This window comes from Scyliorhinus canicula, chromosome 5, assembly GCF_902713615.1.
Source record: "Scyliorhinus canicula chromosome 5, sScyCan1.1, whole genome shotgun sequence".
In the NCBI taxonomy this organism is placed as follows: Eukaryota; Metazoa; Chordata; class Chondrichthyes; order Carcharhiniformes; family Scyliorhinidae; genus Scyliorhinus; species Scyliorhinus canicula.
The window spans coordinates 105084131-105101608 of NC_052150.1; the positions used below are offsets into that span (position 1 = coordinate 105084131).

General features: G+C 40.6%; 1 protein-coding gene across 1 annotated transcript in view; it reads left to right on the forward strand.

Moving 5' to 3' along the window:
• Window positions 1–207: 207 nt before the first annotated feature.
• The window catches only part of meox2a (mesenchyme homeobox 2a), a 63416-nt gene continuing 46145 nt past the window's right edge, over window positions 208–17478 (forward strand). The window contains exons 1-2 of the mRNA XM_038797479.1: window positions 208–887; window positions 4160–4332. Of these exons, the coding sequence (XP_038653407.1) occupies window positions 380–887; window positions 4160–4332 (681 nt within the window). The 5' untranslated portion in view covers window positions 208–379. The remainder of the gene's footprint in view (window positions 888–4159; window positions 4333–17478) is intronic.

Genomic DNA, 17478 nt, shown 5'->3' on the forward strand with positions numbered 1-17478 from the left:
TTCACTATGCCTGCCAATTTCCGGTCATTAATTGCCTTGATTTATAGGGCTGATGTTTTTTTGGAGGTAGCTTCACATGTGGCTGGGACCTTGCCTAAGATCCAGCCCCCCTCTCACATTACAAACTATTTATATATCTTCCACGATTTTCCCCTTAAAGCAGCTCTCCAGCATAACGTGCGATTGGCTTCACTTGTCATTGGAGAATCAGGGTTAGCTGATGTGCGTGTGTGTGTTTATTCAAAGAGCCCCCGGCTGTTTCGGAGCGATTGATCCAGACCGCTTTTAAAGAGCCTTGCTTTTTTGGAAGCTGTTTACTTTGAAATCGAAGGTGCTTTGGATACAATTCCAGCCTCTTGGAATCTGAAACCCCGCTACCATGGATCATACAATATTTAGCTGCCTGCGTAGCTCACATGCCCCAGCCCAGAGCCTGCACCACTTCTCTCAGTCTCCACTAGCTCTTCATGGAAGATCAGACCATGTGGCTTTTCCAGACCTGTCTCCTTCTTGTATCATAACTGGATTTCCTAATGAAGAAAACATGTTCACAGCCCAGCGTCATCATCATCACCTACATCATCACCACCGAGGCCATCCCCAGCAGCAACAACAGCAGCAACAACAGCAAGCGGCTGCCCAGGCTACCTGGCACATCCCCCAGATTTCCTCGCCCCCTCCCCTGGCCAGGCACACACTCTGTATCCAGTCGGAATCAGGACCCCCAGAACTGGGCTCGAACCCCTCAAGCCTGGTGGACAGCAACCCGTCCTTGGCCCCCAACAACCCCAATGTGGCGTCCTGTGTTTCTGGAGATTACGGGAGGTCGGCGGTCACTCCTGTGGAGACAGAGAAAAGACACTCCAAGAGGAAAAGTGACGGCTCAGGTAAGCGGCCAGCAACTGGGGGCGGCTCGGGGGGCACGCATTCAATCAGCCGCTCTGAATGCACAGTGCAGAGACGGCAACTATTTCCGTTTCAAAGCGAACATTGTAATTAAATTGTTTAAAATCAGTAACATAGATCTCATTCATTCTGTTGGTCCCACCAGTTAACACGCGTCTTCAAAAATCAGGCATCTGTATTTTTTTTAACCCAGCTGCTTAGAGCTGATGTGCGCCCCTGAACACTTTTTTTTAAAGAAAGAAATGATTTAATATGATTCATAGCCGGACACCACATTAAATATTGAAACGTCCTCAGGTCACGCATAGAACAGTATGAAGTTAATTTCAGTCAGTGACCAGACGATACCAACTGGGGGTAACAAGTTAAATATAATGCTTAATTTAAAGAATTGGGATCATTGTTTCCATTCATGTGTCGCTTTGTGAATTTCTAGAATATTTGAACAGTTGCTGAACAAGAAAACTAATCATTGGAAATGTATCTGATCATTCCACATATTTCCATTTCAAATCCAGTTCTAATTACACACTGCGTGTGTGTTTCGGCGTGTTAATTCAACGACACAACTTTAAACCTGAAAGAAATCATGGGAAACAGCAAAGATAATTTCTCAAACAACCATGAGTCACATTGAAGATGTCAACATTTTTGTTTATCAATGGCCCGTCCTGATATTGAATTTGATCACCGCAATGTTTGTGCAAAATCTATTTCCAGGAGTCTTAAAATATGTTTTGTGCAGTTTCTGCTGAAGTTAACTTTCCTAAGTAGTGAAAACAATAGATTGTTCAAAATCGTGAATGAATGTAATTGTTTAATTTAATGAACGAAAGCACCGAACAGGCGATCTTGTGTCAATCAAAACAAGCATTCGCTGAAATAATAGTTCGATACAATAACAATTAGATGAAATAACAACGTTGCCATCAAATTTGAAGCAAATCATTTCAAGAATTCTAAAATGGAAAGTCTTTCTATATTCTCGTAGAAACGTCTCGTAGAAACTTCTGTAACTTCAACTGAAAACCCGTTTGTTAAACATGATTTAAAGAGACAGATAAGCGATAAAACAGATACCACATGTGCTGGAAAATAGGATTAGAATCGTTTGGTGCTTCATGGTAGGCGCGGACGTGATGGGCCGAAGGGCCTCTTTCCGTGTTGTGACTCTGATTCAACAGACGTTGCACGATGTTTCAACTTCATGAAAGCAATCATCTTTCTCCCAAGATTTATGCCACAATTTACTTTGTAACAATAAATCCATCGTCGGTTAATGGGCAGCATTTCCTCTGATTCACACATTCATCACCAAACCTTACAAAAATAAAGCATAGGCAGGAAATATAAAAGTCCTTTTCAGCTACACTACAAAGTCTGGGCATTTAAACTGCAAAGGGCCAGACTCCATATTACTGTTTTTACACCTGCTGCCAGCACCATTTCGGTCCTCGGATTATTTGTATTCATTTCGTGATGTAAACAAAGATGCAAGTCTTCAATGAGTCACACAGAATACTCCTTACCCTTGGAAATTGCTTCTAGTCACGGTAGCCGCCTCACACCCTGGAAAACCCGTTCCAGAAAACCACTCAGCGATCGCCATGTACAGTAAATAAAATCACAATCTTAATGAACTCTGAAACGTGCAAATAATAGATTAACGTGGCGTGGAACAGACATAAAATACAAAAGGCAAGTCTGTTTTCAAAAATCCATTTCGAAATGTCTCAGCTAAAATATTTCTTCCTTATCTATATTTTACGTAAATATGTGTTATTTAATAAAATCTATCTGTTAAGTATGGGTAATCCCTTTTATATGATCTATCCCAATAATAACATTTACTTAATATTACTGGAATTAATACAAACCAGATAATAATGAACTTAATATTGTATTAGGCTATCTTCAATATCATTTGTCTTTTTGGCAAGGACTGTTTTCAAAGAGTGTTACAATTCAGCTTCTTAATCCTATATTTTTTCTTAGTTATTTGTACCAATTTAGAAACAGAAATTTAGAGATTTTGGAATCAGTCAATTAATTAACTGTCACGTTGAATGGTGAGCAAAGAATCAAAGATGGATCGTTTTTGGATTCTTTAAAAAAAATATATGGAGAGAGCAATTAACATATTTGAAAACAAAAATAAATTGCTTTAAAGGAGGATAATAAAAATATTCAATCTGCATTTAGAACATAAGGAATGAATTGTGTTTTTAAGGGAATATATTCATTAATCATTAATTAATTTGTATAATGCCGCATTAACTTAAATATTTTGACACTGTTGAGAAAATACCAATTTCAGCTTCACAATTTTATATTTGCATATGGTTAGTTTCCATAATGTAACTTTAATTACCTCATAAGGATTATTTTTAACCATATGTTTGTAAGAATGTTGAAGCTGGTATTGCCAACAAGTCTAAAAACAGCTCAAACAGTGATTTGCAACCTCCTTCGTCCTGCACATATGGTCATTTCCCAAAATAAAAACATTTTGATTATTATTCTTGAAATATTAACAATCCGTGGACGTGTCAACAATTTAATGACAATAATTACAGTGAACTGAAGGGAGTCTCCTGCCATTAGTATTTCAATATCTCCCCCAATAAATCACAATATATGGTTTGGCTGACAAGCTCACTGAAAAAGGGAAATTGTGATAATTCACAATCAGGTATGAACATAATGCGTACATCTTGTGACATTACAAATATAAAGGATTCTTATGACATTTTTCATTAAATGTATACAGGTGAAACACAAGATATGAAATCTTAGTGTTGCCTTACAGGAATATAACTCTCATCAAAATATTATAGTGTTATGTCCAGTGCATATCGTTCAAAAGTATAGCAGAACATATACATTAAATTGAGGCCCTGCTCTCTTCTCACATGAATATAGCAGGTCCTAGGGCACTATTTTGAAGATGAGCACGTGAATTCTCTATGATTTCCTGGGCAATATTTCTGCCTCAAACAACATAATAAAAAAAAAAAACGTAATCTGATCATTAAAGCTTTGCTGGTTGTGGGGACACTGCTGTGTGCAAAGTGGCTGCTGTTTCCCAAGTTGGAACAGTGAATACACTTCAAAATGATTCATTCGTTGTAAAGCACTTACAATGTCCTGAGATTTTGAAAGATACTATATCAATGCAAGTTATGTCTTAAAATTACAAGTACATTTTTTTGGTGATTAATTGAAACTGAAATTATTGTGATCCTGGTTTTAGAGACACAAGAATGCAGCTACAAGGGAGAGATGAACAGCAAACCCAGAAAGGAAAGAACAGCCTTCACCAAAGAACAAATTCGGGAATTGGAAGCTGAGTTTGCTCATCACAACTACCTGACCAGACTGAGAAGATATGAGATAGCAGTAAATCTGGATCTCACTGAGAGACAGGTAGGATACAATGAGATATTGGCACAAAATCTTCAATACACAGTGCCCCTTTTTCGGCACTTTGGTGGTTGTTTATCCTCCAAAATGGCATCCAAGATGCGCACGTTAGATACCATTTTGGTGAGAGTGCTAATGATGTGTCCTGGAAGTATGCAGAGTAAGCAAATAGTGACACCAGTCAGTATGTAACACTAATTTGATGCCAGCACTGCCACTTTGGAACTCAATACTACAGCTAAAGTCCTCTCTTAACCACACACACCTGAACACATGTTCAACGGCTGGAACATACAGACATATGAAAAGGAGGAAATGTAGTCCAGTTAGCCCCTCGGGACAGCTATCCATTCAATAAGATCATGGCTGATCTGTTTGTGTTGAATTCCACATTCCCCATCTACCCCCGATTACCTTTGATTCACTTGTCCAATAAGAATCTAATAATAATAATAATCTTTATTAGTGTCACAGGTAGGCTTATATTAACACTGCAATGAAGTTATTAAGAAAATTCCCTGGTCGCCACAGTACGGCACTTGTTCGGGTACACTGAGGGAGAATTCAGAATGTCCAACTCACCGAACAGCACGCCTTTCGGAATTTGTGGGAGGAAACCAGAGAACCCGGAGGAAACCCACGCAGACGTAGGGGGAATGTGCAGATTCTGCACAGACAGTGACCAAAGCAGGGAATCAAACCTGGGACCCTGGCGCTGTGAAGCAACAGTGCTAACCACTGTGTTGCCTTAAAAATATTCAGTGATCCCATTTCCACTGCCTTTTGAGGCAGAGGGTTCCAGTCGCGCAACCCTCTGTGTTAAAGAATTCTCCTCACCTCTGTCCTATAATGGCAACCCTAATTTTAAAAGAGCACCCCCTATTTTTGGACTCACACAGAAGAGGAAACATCCTTTCAATGTTTACCTTGTTAATACAATTCAGGATCTTGTATACTTCAGTCAAGTTACCCATCACTCTTCTAAACTACGTTGGAAACAATCACAGTCTTTCCAACCTATCCTCATTCCAGGTATCAATCCAGTAAGCCTCCTTTGAATCCCTCCAATGCATTTACATCCTTCCTTAAATAAGGAGACCAAAACTGCACACAGTATTTGAGATATTGTCTCACCAATGTCCTGTGTAAATGAAGCATAACATCCTTACTTTTATGTTCAATACCACTCTTAATAAAGAATAGCATTCCATTAGATAATTTGATTACATGCTGCACCTGCACACTATTGTTCTGTGACTCATTCGCGAGGGCAGCTAAATCCTCCTCCACCTCCACATTCTGCAGTTGTTCTCCATTTAAGTAATACTTCACTTTTCTATTCTTCCTGCCAGAGTAGCCAACTTCACATTGTCCCACATTATATGCCATCTGCCGGATTTTTGCCCAGTCAATCAACCCACCTATATCCATCTGCAAAACGTATGTCTTCTTCACTACATACTTTCCTACCTACCTTTGTGTCTTCTGCAAATTTCGCTCCCCTCACCTAAGTCATTGATGTAAATTGTAAAATGTTGAGGCCCCAGCTTAGACCCGTGCGGGATTCTACTCGTCACATCCTGCCAACCAAACACAGAACCATTTATGCATACTTTCTGTTTCTGCCAGCCAGTCAATCTTAGATCATAGAATTTACAGTGCAGAAGGAGGTAATTTTTCCACCAAGTCTGCACCGGTCCTTGGAAAGAGCACTCTACATAACCCCACACCTCCACCCTATCCCCATAACCCAGTAACCCCACCCAACCTTTTATGGACACTAAGAGCAATTTTAGCATGGCCAATCCACCTCGCCTGCACATCTTTGGACTGTGGGAGGAAACCAGAACACCCAGAGGAAGCCCACACAGACACGGGGAGAATGTACAGACTCCGCACAGACAGTGACCTAAGCCGGGAATTGAACCTGGACCCTGGAGATGTGAAGCAACAGTGCTAAACACTATGCTACCATGCCAGCCAGTCAATCTTAGATCATAGATCATAGAATTTACAGTGCAGAAGGAGGTCATTTTTCCACCAAGTCTGCACCGGTCCTTGGAAAGAGCACTCTACATAATCCCACACCTCCACCCTATCCCCATAACCCAGTAACCCCACCAACCTTTTTTGGACACTAAGAGCAATTTTAGCATGGCCAATCCACCTCGCCTGCACATCTTTGGACTGTGGGAGGAAACCAGAACACCCAGAGGAAACCCACACAGACACGGGGAGAATGTACAGACTCCGCACAGACAGTGACCCAAGCCGGGAATTGAACCTGGACCCTGGAGATGTGAAGCAACAGTGCTAAACACTATGCTACCATGCCACCCTATCCAGGTTAATATATTATCCCCTATATCATGATCTTTTATTTTTGACAATAACCTTTGATGTAGCACCTTATCAAATGCTTTCTGGATATCCAAGTACAGTATGTCAATATACTCCTCTCTATCCACAGCACTTGTTGCTCCTTCAAAGAACTCTAGTAAATTGGTTAAACATGATTTCCCTTCAATAAAACCATGCTGATCCTTCCTAAATACCTTCAGCTTGCCCAGCTATAACCTCTTTAATGAACGATTTTAACAACTTTCCCATGACAGATGTCAAGTTAACTGGCTTATAGTTTCCTGTTTTCTGCATTCTTCCCTCCTTGAATAGAGGGGTTATATTTTTTACTTTACTTTGATGGAACCTTTCTGAAATCTAACAAATTTTGAAGAATTAACACCATGCATCTACCATCTCATTAGCCACCCTTTTAAGATCCTTGGATGAAATCCATAAGGACCCAAAACTTGTCAGCCTGCACCTCCATCAATTTGTTCTGTACTGCTTCCCTAGTGAATGTAATTTCACCAATTTCCTCTCTCTCCTCCACTTCTCGATGTACAGCCATTACTGGAATATTTATTGTATCCTTGCTTGTGAATACGGAAACTAAATATCTGTTAACTTAATCCTCCCTCTCCTTGTATTGACTATTAACCCCCATCCTCGCTGTCCAGAGGACCAACAGTAACTTTACTTACTCAACTCCTGTTTATATATCTGTTGAAACCCTTGCTATCTGTTTTCACATTCCGAGCTAGCTTCCTCTCATACTCTAATTTATTTTGCCTGATCAACCTTTTAATCGTTCTCTGTCATTCTTTATATTCAGAACAATTTTCTGAGCTGCCACTCATCTTTGCGCAGTTGTATGATTTTTCCATAAGATGGAGGCTTTCCTTAAAAGGATCCCCTAACCAGCAATTTTTAAAGGTATCATCAAATACTTTCAGATTAGTTCCTTATTGATTTCTTCTGGGCCTTGCTGAGATTGTAGAAGGGTTTGATGGTTTTCAAAGTTGTTTAAAATTGTTGAAGTTGACAGGGAGCAGTGTGGCCCGTATTGAAAGACTTTGTCCTGATTTTAAAGATTCCACACAGAACACAGATTTTACGGCAGCACGGTAGCATAGTGGTTAGCACAATTGCTTCACAGCTCCGTGATCCCAGGTTCGATTCCGGCTTGGGTCACTGTCTGTGCGGAGTCTGCACATCCTCCCCGTGTGTGCGTGGGTTTCCTCCGGGTGCTCCAGTTTCCTCCCACAGTCCAAAGATGTGCAGGGTAGGTGGATTGGCCATGATAAATTGCCCTTAGTGTCCAAAATTGCCCTTAGTGTTGGGTGGGGTTACTGGGTTATGTGGATAGGGTGGAGGTGTTGATCTTGGGTATGGTGCTCTTTCCCAAAAGCCGGTGCAGACTCGATGAGCCGAATGGCTTCCTTCTGCACTGTAAATTCTATGATAATCTATGGGTACAGTGGGTTGCAACCCTATTATCCTCCAACATAACAGGGAGAATGAACAAAAGCAACACAGAGCAAGACTGCTGGAAGAGGTATGACAGGAGAAAGGGTTTGAGGAAGTGGAGAGTAAAGGGCTCGCAACAGGAGAAGATACCTTCCCATGTTTAGGGAGCAATTTTCCTCCCTGAAAATCAGCAAAGGAGGTTGTCACTGTGATCAGTTACTTACTGCAGCTACAACTAAAACCTCAGGAAAGTGTTGCCAGTAGCTGTGAAGGTGATTGTGGCCATGAGAACCAATATGCATCATCATTTCCAGGCTGGAATAAGGATTATGAGCAACATTTCCCATTTTGTCACCCACTGTTGCCGAAGCGAGGTCACTAAACCGTGTATTCCAAGAGAGTGAATACAATTCATTCTCTCTTTTGGAGAGAAACAGGAGGAGTGGGCACTTGCTTCACTGGAATTGCAGGATTCTCCATGGTACATGGTGCAGCTAAATGCCCGCATTTATATCGCTTTGTCAGCACCCCATGCCAATTTGGAAATGTACTTCAGCCAAAACGGATTCCACTTCCTCAACGTCCAGTTGGTATATGACCATAGGAAGAAAATCCTTCAGGCTTTGCCCGCTATCCTGGCAGCAGTCATGATGGCTTCCTTCTGCGGCAGTCCTCTGTGCCAGCTGCATTTGAGATACCAAGACAAATCAAAAGGTGACTACTAGGTGACAACGGCAATACGGCTCAAGCCTCTGGAATGAAAACTCTGCATACATAAGCAGCATCTAAATAATGAAAATCATGTTGCCACATAAAATGTGATTGAGCTGACCACTGAGGTGTTTAATCAATGTTTTCGCTGCTGAGACTACTCTGCATTACTTGGCAGAGAATTTGTCCTTGCCTGCTCTATGCTGCACAACCTCAACAGTCGAGGACACAGCTCTTTCCATCAGTTGTATGTTGACCAGCTGAGGATGAGGGGCAGAAAAGTAGCAAGAGGAGGTGGAGGAGGTAACCAATATATTCCCTTTCTGACCAGGCTGGCTGAGTGATTGACCCATCTGATTCCAGTTTAAGTGAATAAAAGCCCAAATCACCATCCGCCAATGGTCTTACACCGTATCTTCTCTCTGCTACTGACCAGCTTGGCCATAATCTTCAAATAAAAAGTACTCCAAAACAAACACTCCAAACCATATTTATTGGACAAAATTTCCCATATTCACCCTTGTGCATCAATTTTGTGCCTGTCTTCCATTGTCTTCCTTTTCCAGCCCAAATCTCCTCTGCAAGCATCTAACGTGCATCACAATTTTCCATGCTGTGATCATGTATGCAACTACGCGACATACTACAATCATGAAAATATGCCTACTACCTGTGTTATGAGCCAGGGTTTAGAGAACCCCAAAGTGTATCATGGAGTTCATCTGACCCACAACTTTTAATAGATTGTGGTATGGAGAGCACACGGCCCATTCTACAGGTGTGGTACAGCACAAATCGAAAAGTATTTTTTAAAACAAAACAAAGTTTATTCTATGAACTCAAGTTAACCTTTTTAAAACATACATGAACATCTTAGCAACCATCAGTTCAAATACAACCCCCAAAGAGTACAACACTAAGTAATCCTTAAGCTGCCATTTTAACACCCATAAGACTTAAAAAATAACTTTTACAGAAGCACATCAGGTTAAAGTCACTACTGAGAGCAGTTATTAGTTTTAAATGACCAAAGAATCGATTTACAGTCTTTAGGTTACAGAGAGAGAGAGACTAACACCCCCTCTGGCTGTGACTGCAGCTATCCAGCTCTGAAAACGAAACTAAAACACACCCTGCAGCAAACAGCCTAAAACAAAAGTAAAAAGCTGACAGACAGCCCAGCTCCACCCACGCTCTGACATCACTGATAAACACCCATTTCTTAAAGGTGCATTTCTTAAACACTCATTTCTTAAAGGTACTCTCACAGGATACCTGCAACAGAAACAACAGGCACAGGTTAAGTGTGCATCGTGAGTCTGCCATTTTGGGTCCTATTCAATTTCATGGTTGATGATTTTACATCCTGCATGGTAGCACAGTGGTTAGCAAAGTTGCTTCACAGCTCCAGGGTCCCAGGTTCGATCCCCAGCTTGGACCACTGTCTGTGCAGAGTCTGCACGTTCTCCCATGTCTGTATGGGTTTCCTCCGGGTGCTCCGGTTTCCTCCCACAGTCCAAAGATGTGCAGGTTAGGTGGATTGGCCATGCCAAATTGCCTGTCAGTGTTCAAAAAACGTTATGTGGGGTTATGGGGATAGGGTGAAGGTGTGGGCTTATGTGGGGTGCTCTTTCCAAGGGCCGGTGCAGATTTTCTTTTTAATAAATTTAGAGTAGCCAATTCGTTTTTTCCAATTAAGGGGTATTTTAGCGTGGCCAATTCACCTAGCCTGCACACCTTTGGGTTGTGGGGGCGAAACCCATGCAAACACAGGGAGAATGTGCAAACTCCACATGGACAGTGACCCAGAGCCGGGATTGAACCTGGGACCTCGGCGCCGTGAGGCAGCAAGGCTAATCCACTGCACCACCGTGCTTCCCATGTGACGATGCAGACCTGATGGGCCGAATGGCCTCCTTCTGCACTGTAAATTCTATGATCCTCCTTCTCCTCCTTCAGGTACCAGGCCCTATGTGGGCACTGGTCGTCATGGACTTCTATTAGATTGGCCCATGATTATGCTTGGCGATAATGGTCTGCTAGTACCTTCTGCAGTGTGGTTGACTGCCTACCATAAGGCGTATTGGCAGGATTTACAGGCTGATAACCAACCTGTCTGGCTGCTTTATGAAAGCATCGTGCATGCCCAGCATGTGCTGCAGTGGGACTTGAACCTGGAGCTTCTGGCCCAGAGATGGGGACGCTACCACCGCACACACAACCTCCAATTTTAATCATGTTTGACAATGAGAAAGCTGTCACCTGGGACTTCAACTGAGACAGAGGACAATGCTGCATAGGTATTTGTTTTAAGTAAAGTCGCCGTAGTCCCAGATGACAATAGGTTGCTTTCCCTTTTGAGGGGGAGAGCTGACTGGTGGTGGTTTAACCTGAGGTCACCACACCTCAGGCAAGGGGCAAGGCTGAGAAGGCAGGTCTTCATGAATAACCTCAGCCAGTACACAAACCCACGCTGTTGGCCTCGTTCTGCAACACAAACCATTTGTCCAGCCAACAAATACCAGTGCATTCTAGCAAATATGAGTTCAGCAATCAATCTTTCCTGAAAATTTATGAGCAGAGTTTAAAAGTGTGATACAATTGTTAACCTAGGTCTTGATTATCACTACTCATCCATATAAGATTAGATATTGTATTGAAAATAAATTACATGCACCATCTTAAGATTTATAAGCACTGACTAGTTTCAGATCCATGCATGTGACAGAGAAAAGGGTGACACTAGATTGAATTACATGGGTGCTTTTTTCCATCTGTTGATCCTTTTATTATTGCATTTCTTTTCCCATTTCTCAAATACCTTCATATTATTTCCTCCTTCTAAAACATGTGGCCTTTTTTTCTTACTATTTCTCTTCTTGTTACTTAAAGCTTTTATGTGTTTCATTGATTTGGTTACTATTTTCAATGAAGGTTAATTGATTGCTGCTCCCATCAGCCATTTCTATTTGCCAGTATGCCCAAGTGTCATTGTAATAGGCCTGCGTTAATACACAATATGAAGTCTAATTATCCACTGAGCGTGTGTACAGGGATGAATTGGAAATCTTTAAATGGATATTATATTTCCCATGACATTGTTAGACAACCTTTCTACCCATTCAAAAGTATGCAATTTTATACTTGGGGGGTGTTGGGATAATGCTATTCTTAACATACTAGAAATAGGAGCAGTAACAGGTAATCCAGCTTGTCGAGTCTGCTCTGACATTCATCAAGATCAAGGGTGGGACCCATTGCGGGTGAGAACAGAGAATTTTGTGTTCCAGCCAAAACTCCATTCACTCTCAGCGGCACCATAAAACCCAGCTGCGAATGAGGACAGACAATTTTGGCCCATGACTGAACTTCCACATCAATTCCACTTTTCTACATTATCACAATAACCCATGATTTCCTCAATGCCCCCAAATCCATCTGTTTTAGATTTCAATATACCCCAACCCACTTGCAATAATGGCTAACATACAATTTGCCTACCTAATTGCTTTTATGTTAACTTTTTATGATTCACGCATAAGGACATCTAAATCCCTTTCAATGCCAACATTTGATAACTTCTTACCTTTGTTTTTAATTCTGCTTTTCCATTCTTCCAAACAATTGATAATTTCACACTTCCCTACATTATATTTAATTTGTCACCCTCATGCTCAATCAGTTAACCTGTTTATATTCATTTACAGTCTCTTTGCATCCTCCTCACTTTCCCACCTAGCTGTGTATCATCATCAAATCTGGATTTGTTACTCTGTCTTCTTATCTTAGTCACTTATATGGATTTTAAAGAGTTGATACCCAAACCATGATCATTCTATCACTCCACCTGTCATTGTAAAAGCTACCCATTTATTCCAACTCTAAACCCATGACCCTTAACCTTGGGCAACAAACCTTCGGTGCCACTTTATCAATTGGTTTCTGAAAATCCAAATGCACGACATACACTGGTTCCCTTTTATCTACACTGTTAGTTGCAGCCTTTAAAAACTAATTGATATGTTAAGCACAATTTCCCTTTCATAAATCTGTGCTTAATAATATTTTGATTTTCCAAATGCTCCAATATCACATCCTTCCCAATAGGTTTATTTCTCCCACTGCTGATGCCAGGTCCACAATATCCAACCATAGATCTTTGGTTCCCCACTCTTTCCAATATGTTCTTTGCATCTTCAACTGTGAAAAGTTACAATGGTTGTTGTCAGAACGCAATACTTTAGTGTCACCTAATGTGGTATGTTTATGCTTTGCGACTTTTCCAGCTTTCCTTTGCCAAAATAACAGACACAGCCTTTAAAAATTGAGTCAAATGTTTCTATTTGTTAAGAAGTTCACGATTGAACCAAATGTTGAATTTCAGTTGAAACGCACAGGAGATTTACAACACACTTATACCAACCCGATGTGAATGCTCCTATTTGTAGCTGCGCACAGGGCTTTGAGCAGGAGCCCAACATTATTTGCTATGAAATTTAATATTAGAAATCAACTCCCCACTGTTGAGACCTGTCTTGTTTCTTTGATTGTGCTATAAATCCATAATGAGTGCAGTGCATATGTGGATAGAGCAGACAAATGCAGTGCTGGGAAGCAATAAAAACTGTGAAAAATTGGAGAAGACAGGTTTGGAGTTTTATTTCAATGTGTTATCATTGACCATTAGTAAATAAAGAAGTAAATATAAATGCATGCTGGGAGTTATATGATCTACGAATATGCATCAGAGTGACACAGACAAAACCTTATCGCGTAGATGAACATTGATAAGCGAATAGCTGTGAATCTCCCGCAACAGTCCCTGAAAGACTTTTTAAAATGTAAGATGACTTGACCCTTTAAAAAATTGTTTTAAAAAATAATTTCCACAGATTTTTGGCTATTTTACTGCAGTGAAGGCAGTTCACAAAATTACAAAAAGTTCGAATGAATTTAACTGCCCATTTGCAACCTACTGAAAAATATTGTCAAAGTAGCAAGTGGATTTCCAGATCTTTACTTGGGTAATGGTCAGATACGTTGAAAACAAAAAAAATTAGGAATGGATGACTTAAAAATAATGAGATTGCACCACTGATTTTGTTACAATTTTAGAAAAGTTTGGAGGCAACTCAGGGGAGCTATTAGGCTCCTGCGCATACAGCATCTGTATAAACTAAACATGCTTCACACAAAATAAACACAAAATAACAGCTTCTTACTGCAATCTTGGTTAAAATGATCATGATCAGAAGAATCACACTTCCAAAATATTTTGAGCTAAAGGCACAAATTTAAAAAGTCCATGAACATGCAACTTTATACGAATATACATATTTTACAAAGTCACGTTATAATATTAAATACAACACTGAATACAATTTAATCTATTTTTGTAATTGATCAATAGTTTTAAAATAAATACTGTTATTTATTATTAAATCTTAGTGAATTAAATGTAAGCAATTTCAAGAGGTTATGATTTTTTATGGATTTTATGACCAAGGAACGGCAAACATGGTCGGACTGCTGTTCTGCTCAAAGATTCCCCTGACGTGATGCTTCTGCACATTTCTTCCAAAACCTTCCCTGAACGGTATCGAGCAGTGCAGGGCTATCTGGGGAAGTGTGTGGAAGCGGAGCAAAGCCGGGGGAAATACAGCCCACTCCCCGCTTTTACAGCACGAGCTTCCATATGGCAAGTTTAATTGTCCGCTCTTTAAATAGTGAATGATTGAGTGAAGAGGTCGGTGGGTCGGGTAGTTGGTTCGGGTTGGGAGGGGGAGTCAGGATGGGGGGGGGGGGGGGGGGTACTCGGATCTAGTCGGTGGGGTAGGCGAGTGATGGGGGCCAGTTAGGTCGATAGTGATCTCATCGAGTCAGAGGGTGGTCGGGGCAGTACTTGAAGTGTTGGAGGGTATATTTTTTTGTGTGAGCGGGGGGAGGGTGGTCCATGTAAGTGACGGGGGGGGGGGGGGGGGAGTTACCCAGGAGTTAAACTAGGTTTCAATTTCACATTTCCCCGGATAACTATCCGGGCAACTCAGCGTTTGAGACATTGGCAGAGGGTTCTGCACAGCAGAGGAATTGCCCATCCGAGGTTCAAATCTCCCGAGCAATTCGCACGTCCTGACGATCTGGACGCCGGAAAGATTTGGCCGAATATTTACTTTTGGCTATTATCAAATCTTTGTGAATTGAATTTCGGTAATTTCAAAGAGGTTTGGGTTTCAAAGAATAACACAGTTTACAAAAAATGCTATTTAAAAGTACGCACAATTGTATTCTCTTGTAATCTGATTGTTCTTTAAACAAAGTCCCAACGACATCCTGAATTATAAGATTTATTATAAACTCAGTTTTAACTACTTGCTGTTGAGAATTATCAAAGCATTCTACTCTTCGAAATAGGTTATGGGCAACATCTTATTCATGGTGACTCCTAAAAGCGACAAAACTACACGGTTTATATTAAACCAGCAACTATTTCCCAAATGATGAACATGTTTTACTGCAGCAGCGTAGTTTTAATCAATGTGAACTATTTACTTTGCCAACAGGACCCTGATAAAATATTTTCATTTACATAACAATGCATAGAATGTTATAAAAAGTTCAAATTGAATTACAGAAGACACACACATTAAAAAACAAAAGTGATGGCGATACTGCAAGTTTGTTTGTATTCACTCAAGGAATCTGGTGTCACTTATTGCCCATCCTGTGGACCTTTGAAAGGTGGCAGTGAGTTGCCTGCTTGAACTGCTGGACTGTGTGTTGTGTCAGCTCACTGACTGTTAGGGGTGTGAAGGGTGCGAGGCAGAGGGGTTCCAGGATCTGGGCACAGCAATGATGAAGGAACAATTGTACATTTCTAAATCAAGGTTGTGTGTGGCTTGGAGTGGAACCCATAGGCATTCCCATACACAGGTTGCCTTTTTTTCTCCACGTCGGTAGGCTTGTAAGACGCCACTGAAGAAACCTTGGGGATTTTCTGCAGTGTATTTTATAAATGGTACACAATGCAATCATGGGCACTGGTGGAGGACATAGATCCTTAGGGTGGTCTTTGGAGGGTGTCACCTAGTCTTTATAGCACATGCTCATAATGTGCCAATATCATTCAAATGCTTTCACAACTAATTCTTCAAATCAGTTCTTTCATAAAGTTGCCCAGTTTTCAGCTCTTAAAAGCATGACTACTGTGCTGCACAATAATTCAACTGGCCAACCAAAGGTACTTCTAGATTTTCTTGTGCATGCCCTGATTTTTTGAATACATGGTAGTTTTTTTTAATGCAGTGTAAGCGCAGTATCTTAAAGGGACAGCTTGTGAGCAATTCACGCAGTGTCGTCATAATTGCTGCTTGTGCACCATTTACTGTGCAACCTTTACTTTGTACTGTCCACAACTTTGGATACTCTAAATTATTATTTTTTTAATTATTTTTTTCCAATTAAGGGCCAAATTAGCATGGCCAATCAACCTATCCTGCACATCTTTGGGTTGTGGGCATGAGACCCACACAGACACAGGGAGAATGTGCAAACTCCACACAGACAGTTACCTGGGGCCGGGATCGAACCCGGATCCTCAGCACCATCAATGCTGTGAGACTGTCCACAAATTATTATATACTGATCACAACAAATATGTGATTAAAACAAATCAAATTTACAAAATTTGCAAGAAGAAATGCAAAAATATACTGAATATTTAATGTGTTTGGGGATGAAGGTGCCTTTACTGAATGACTGAGACAGGCCTGCTTAAGTGTGCTGTGTTATTATAATGATATCATGGCACAAATTGGCAAACACATTGTGGGTTCATTTATTTAGGCCAGGCACAAGGGAACATGGGAACATTCATACTTAGACAAAATCAGCAGCGGAGTAGTATGTGTGTGTTCTGCTCAAAAGCAAAAGTTAAACAAAAACTGGATTGCATGACATATTTCCCTCCAGTGATGTCTTGCTGTTCTCCATTAAAAGCATAGTTTAACAAACTCTCATAAACCATGGAATCAATTTCTCTCTTGGTAATAATTTCACCAACTACTGCAAAATACTAGTTGTTCTCTTGGATATGTAGTTACTATGTATGGGTTTCATTTCATTTTTTTTGTTAGTATTTTTCCTTTGGCAACTGGCAATTGCTGCCATCATGACAGAAGAAAACTCATAGAAAATAGCTTCAAATGTTACAGGAAAGCTTCCAACAACATTATCCTCTTTTGTTCAAAAGCGGGTTGGGTCTGATGAAAACAATTTCAATGGAAATTCCATCTGGAATTTTAACTGAGTAGCTATGGGTGGAGTACTTTACGAGGGTTACAAACGTTCAGTAGTATTTTGATTAGTAACAAGACGGTGGTCAAAACAATATTTTGCCAACTCTGTGACTTCACTTTTCTCAGTGCTAAATATTGAACCATTTCACAACTAATTCTACAAAATCTTTGAATGTCAATTGAAGTTATCAAAATATTATTAAAAGTATACAAAATAGTCAGGATAGTCAGATGCTATTTCCCAGGGTGGAAAAGACAATTACTAGGCAACATAGGTTTAAGTGTGAGAGGTAAAGTTTAGAGGTGATGTGCGATGAAGGTGGTGAGTGCTTGG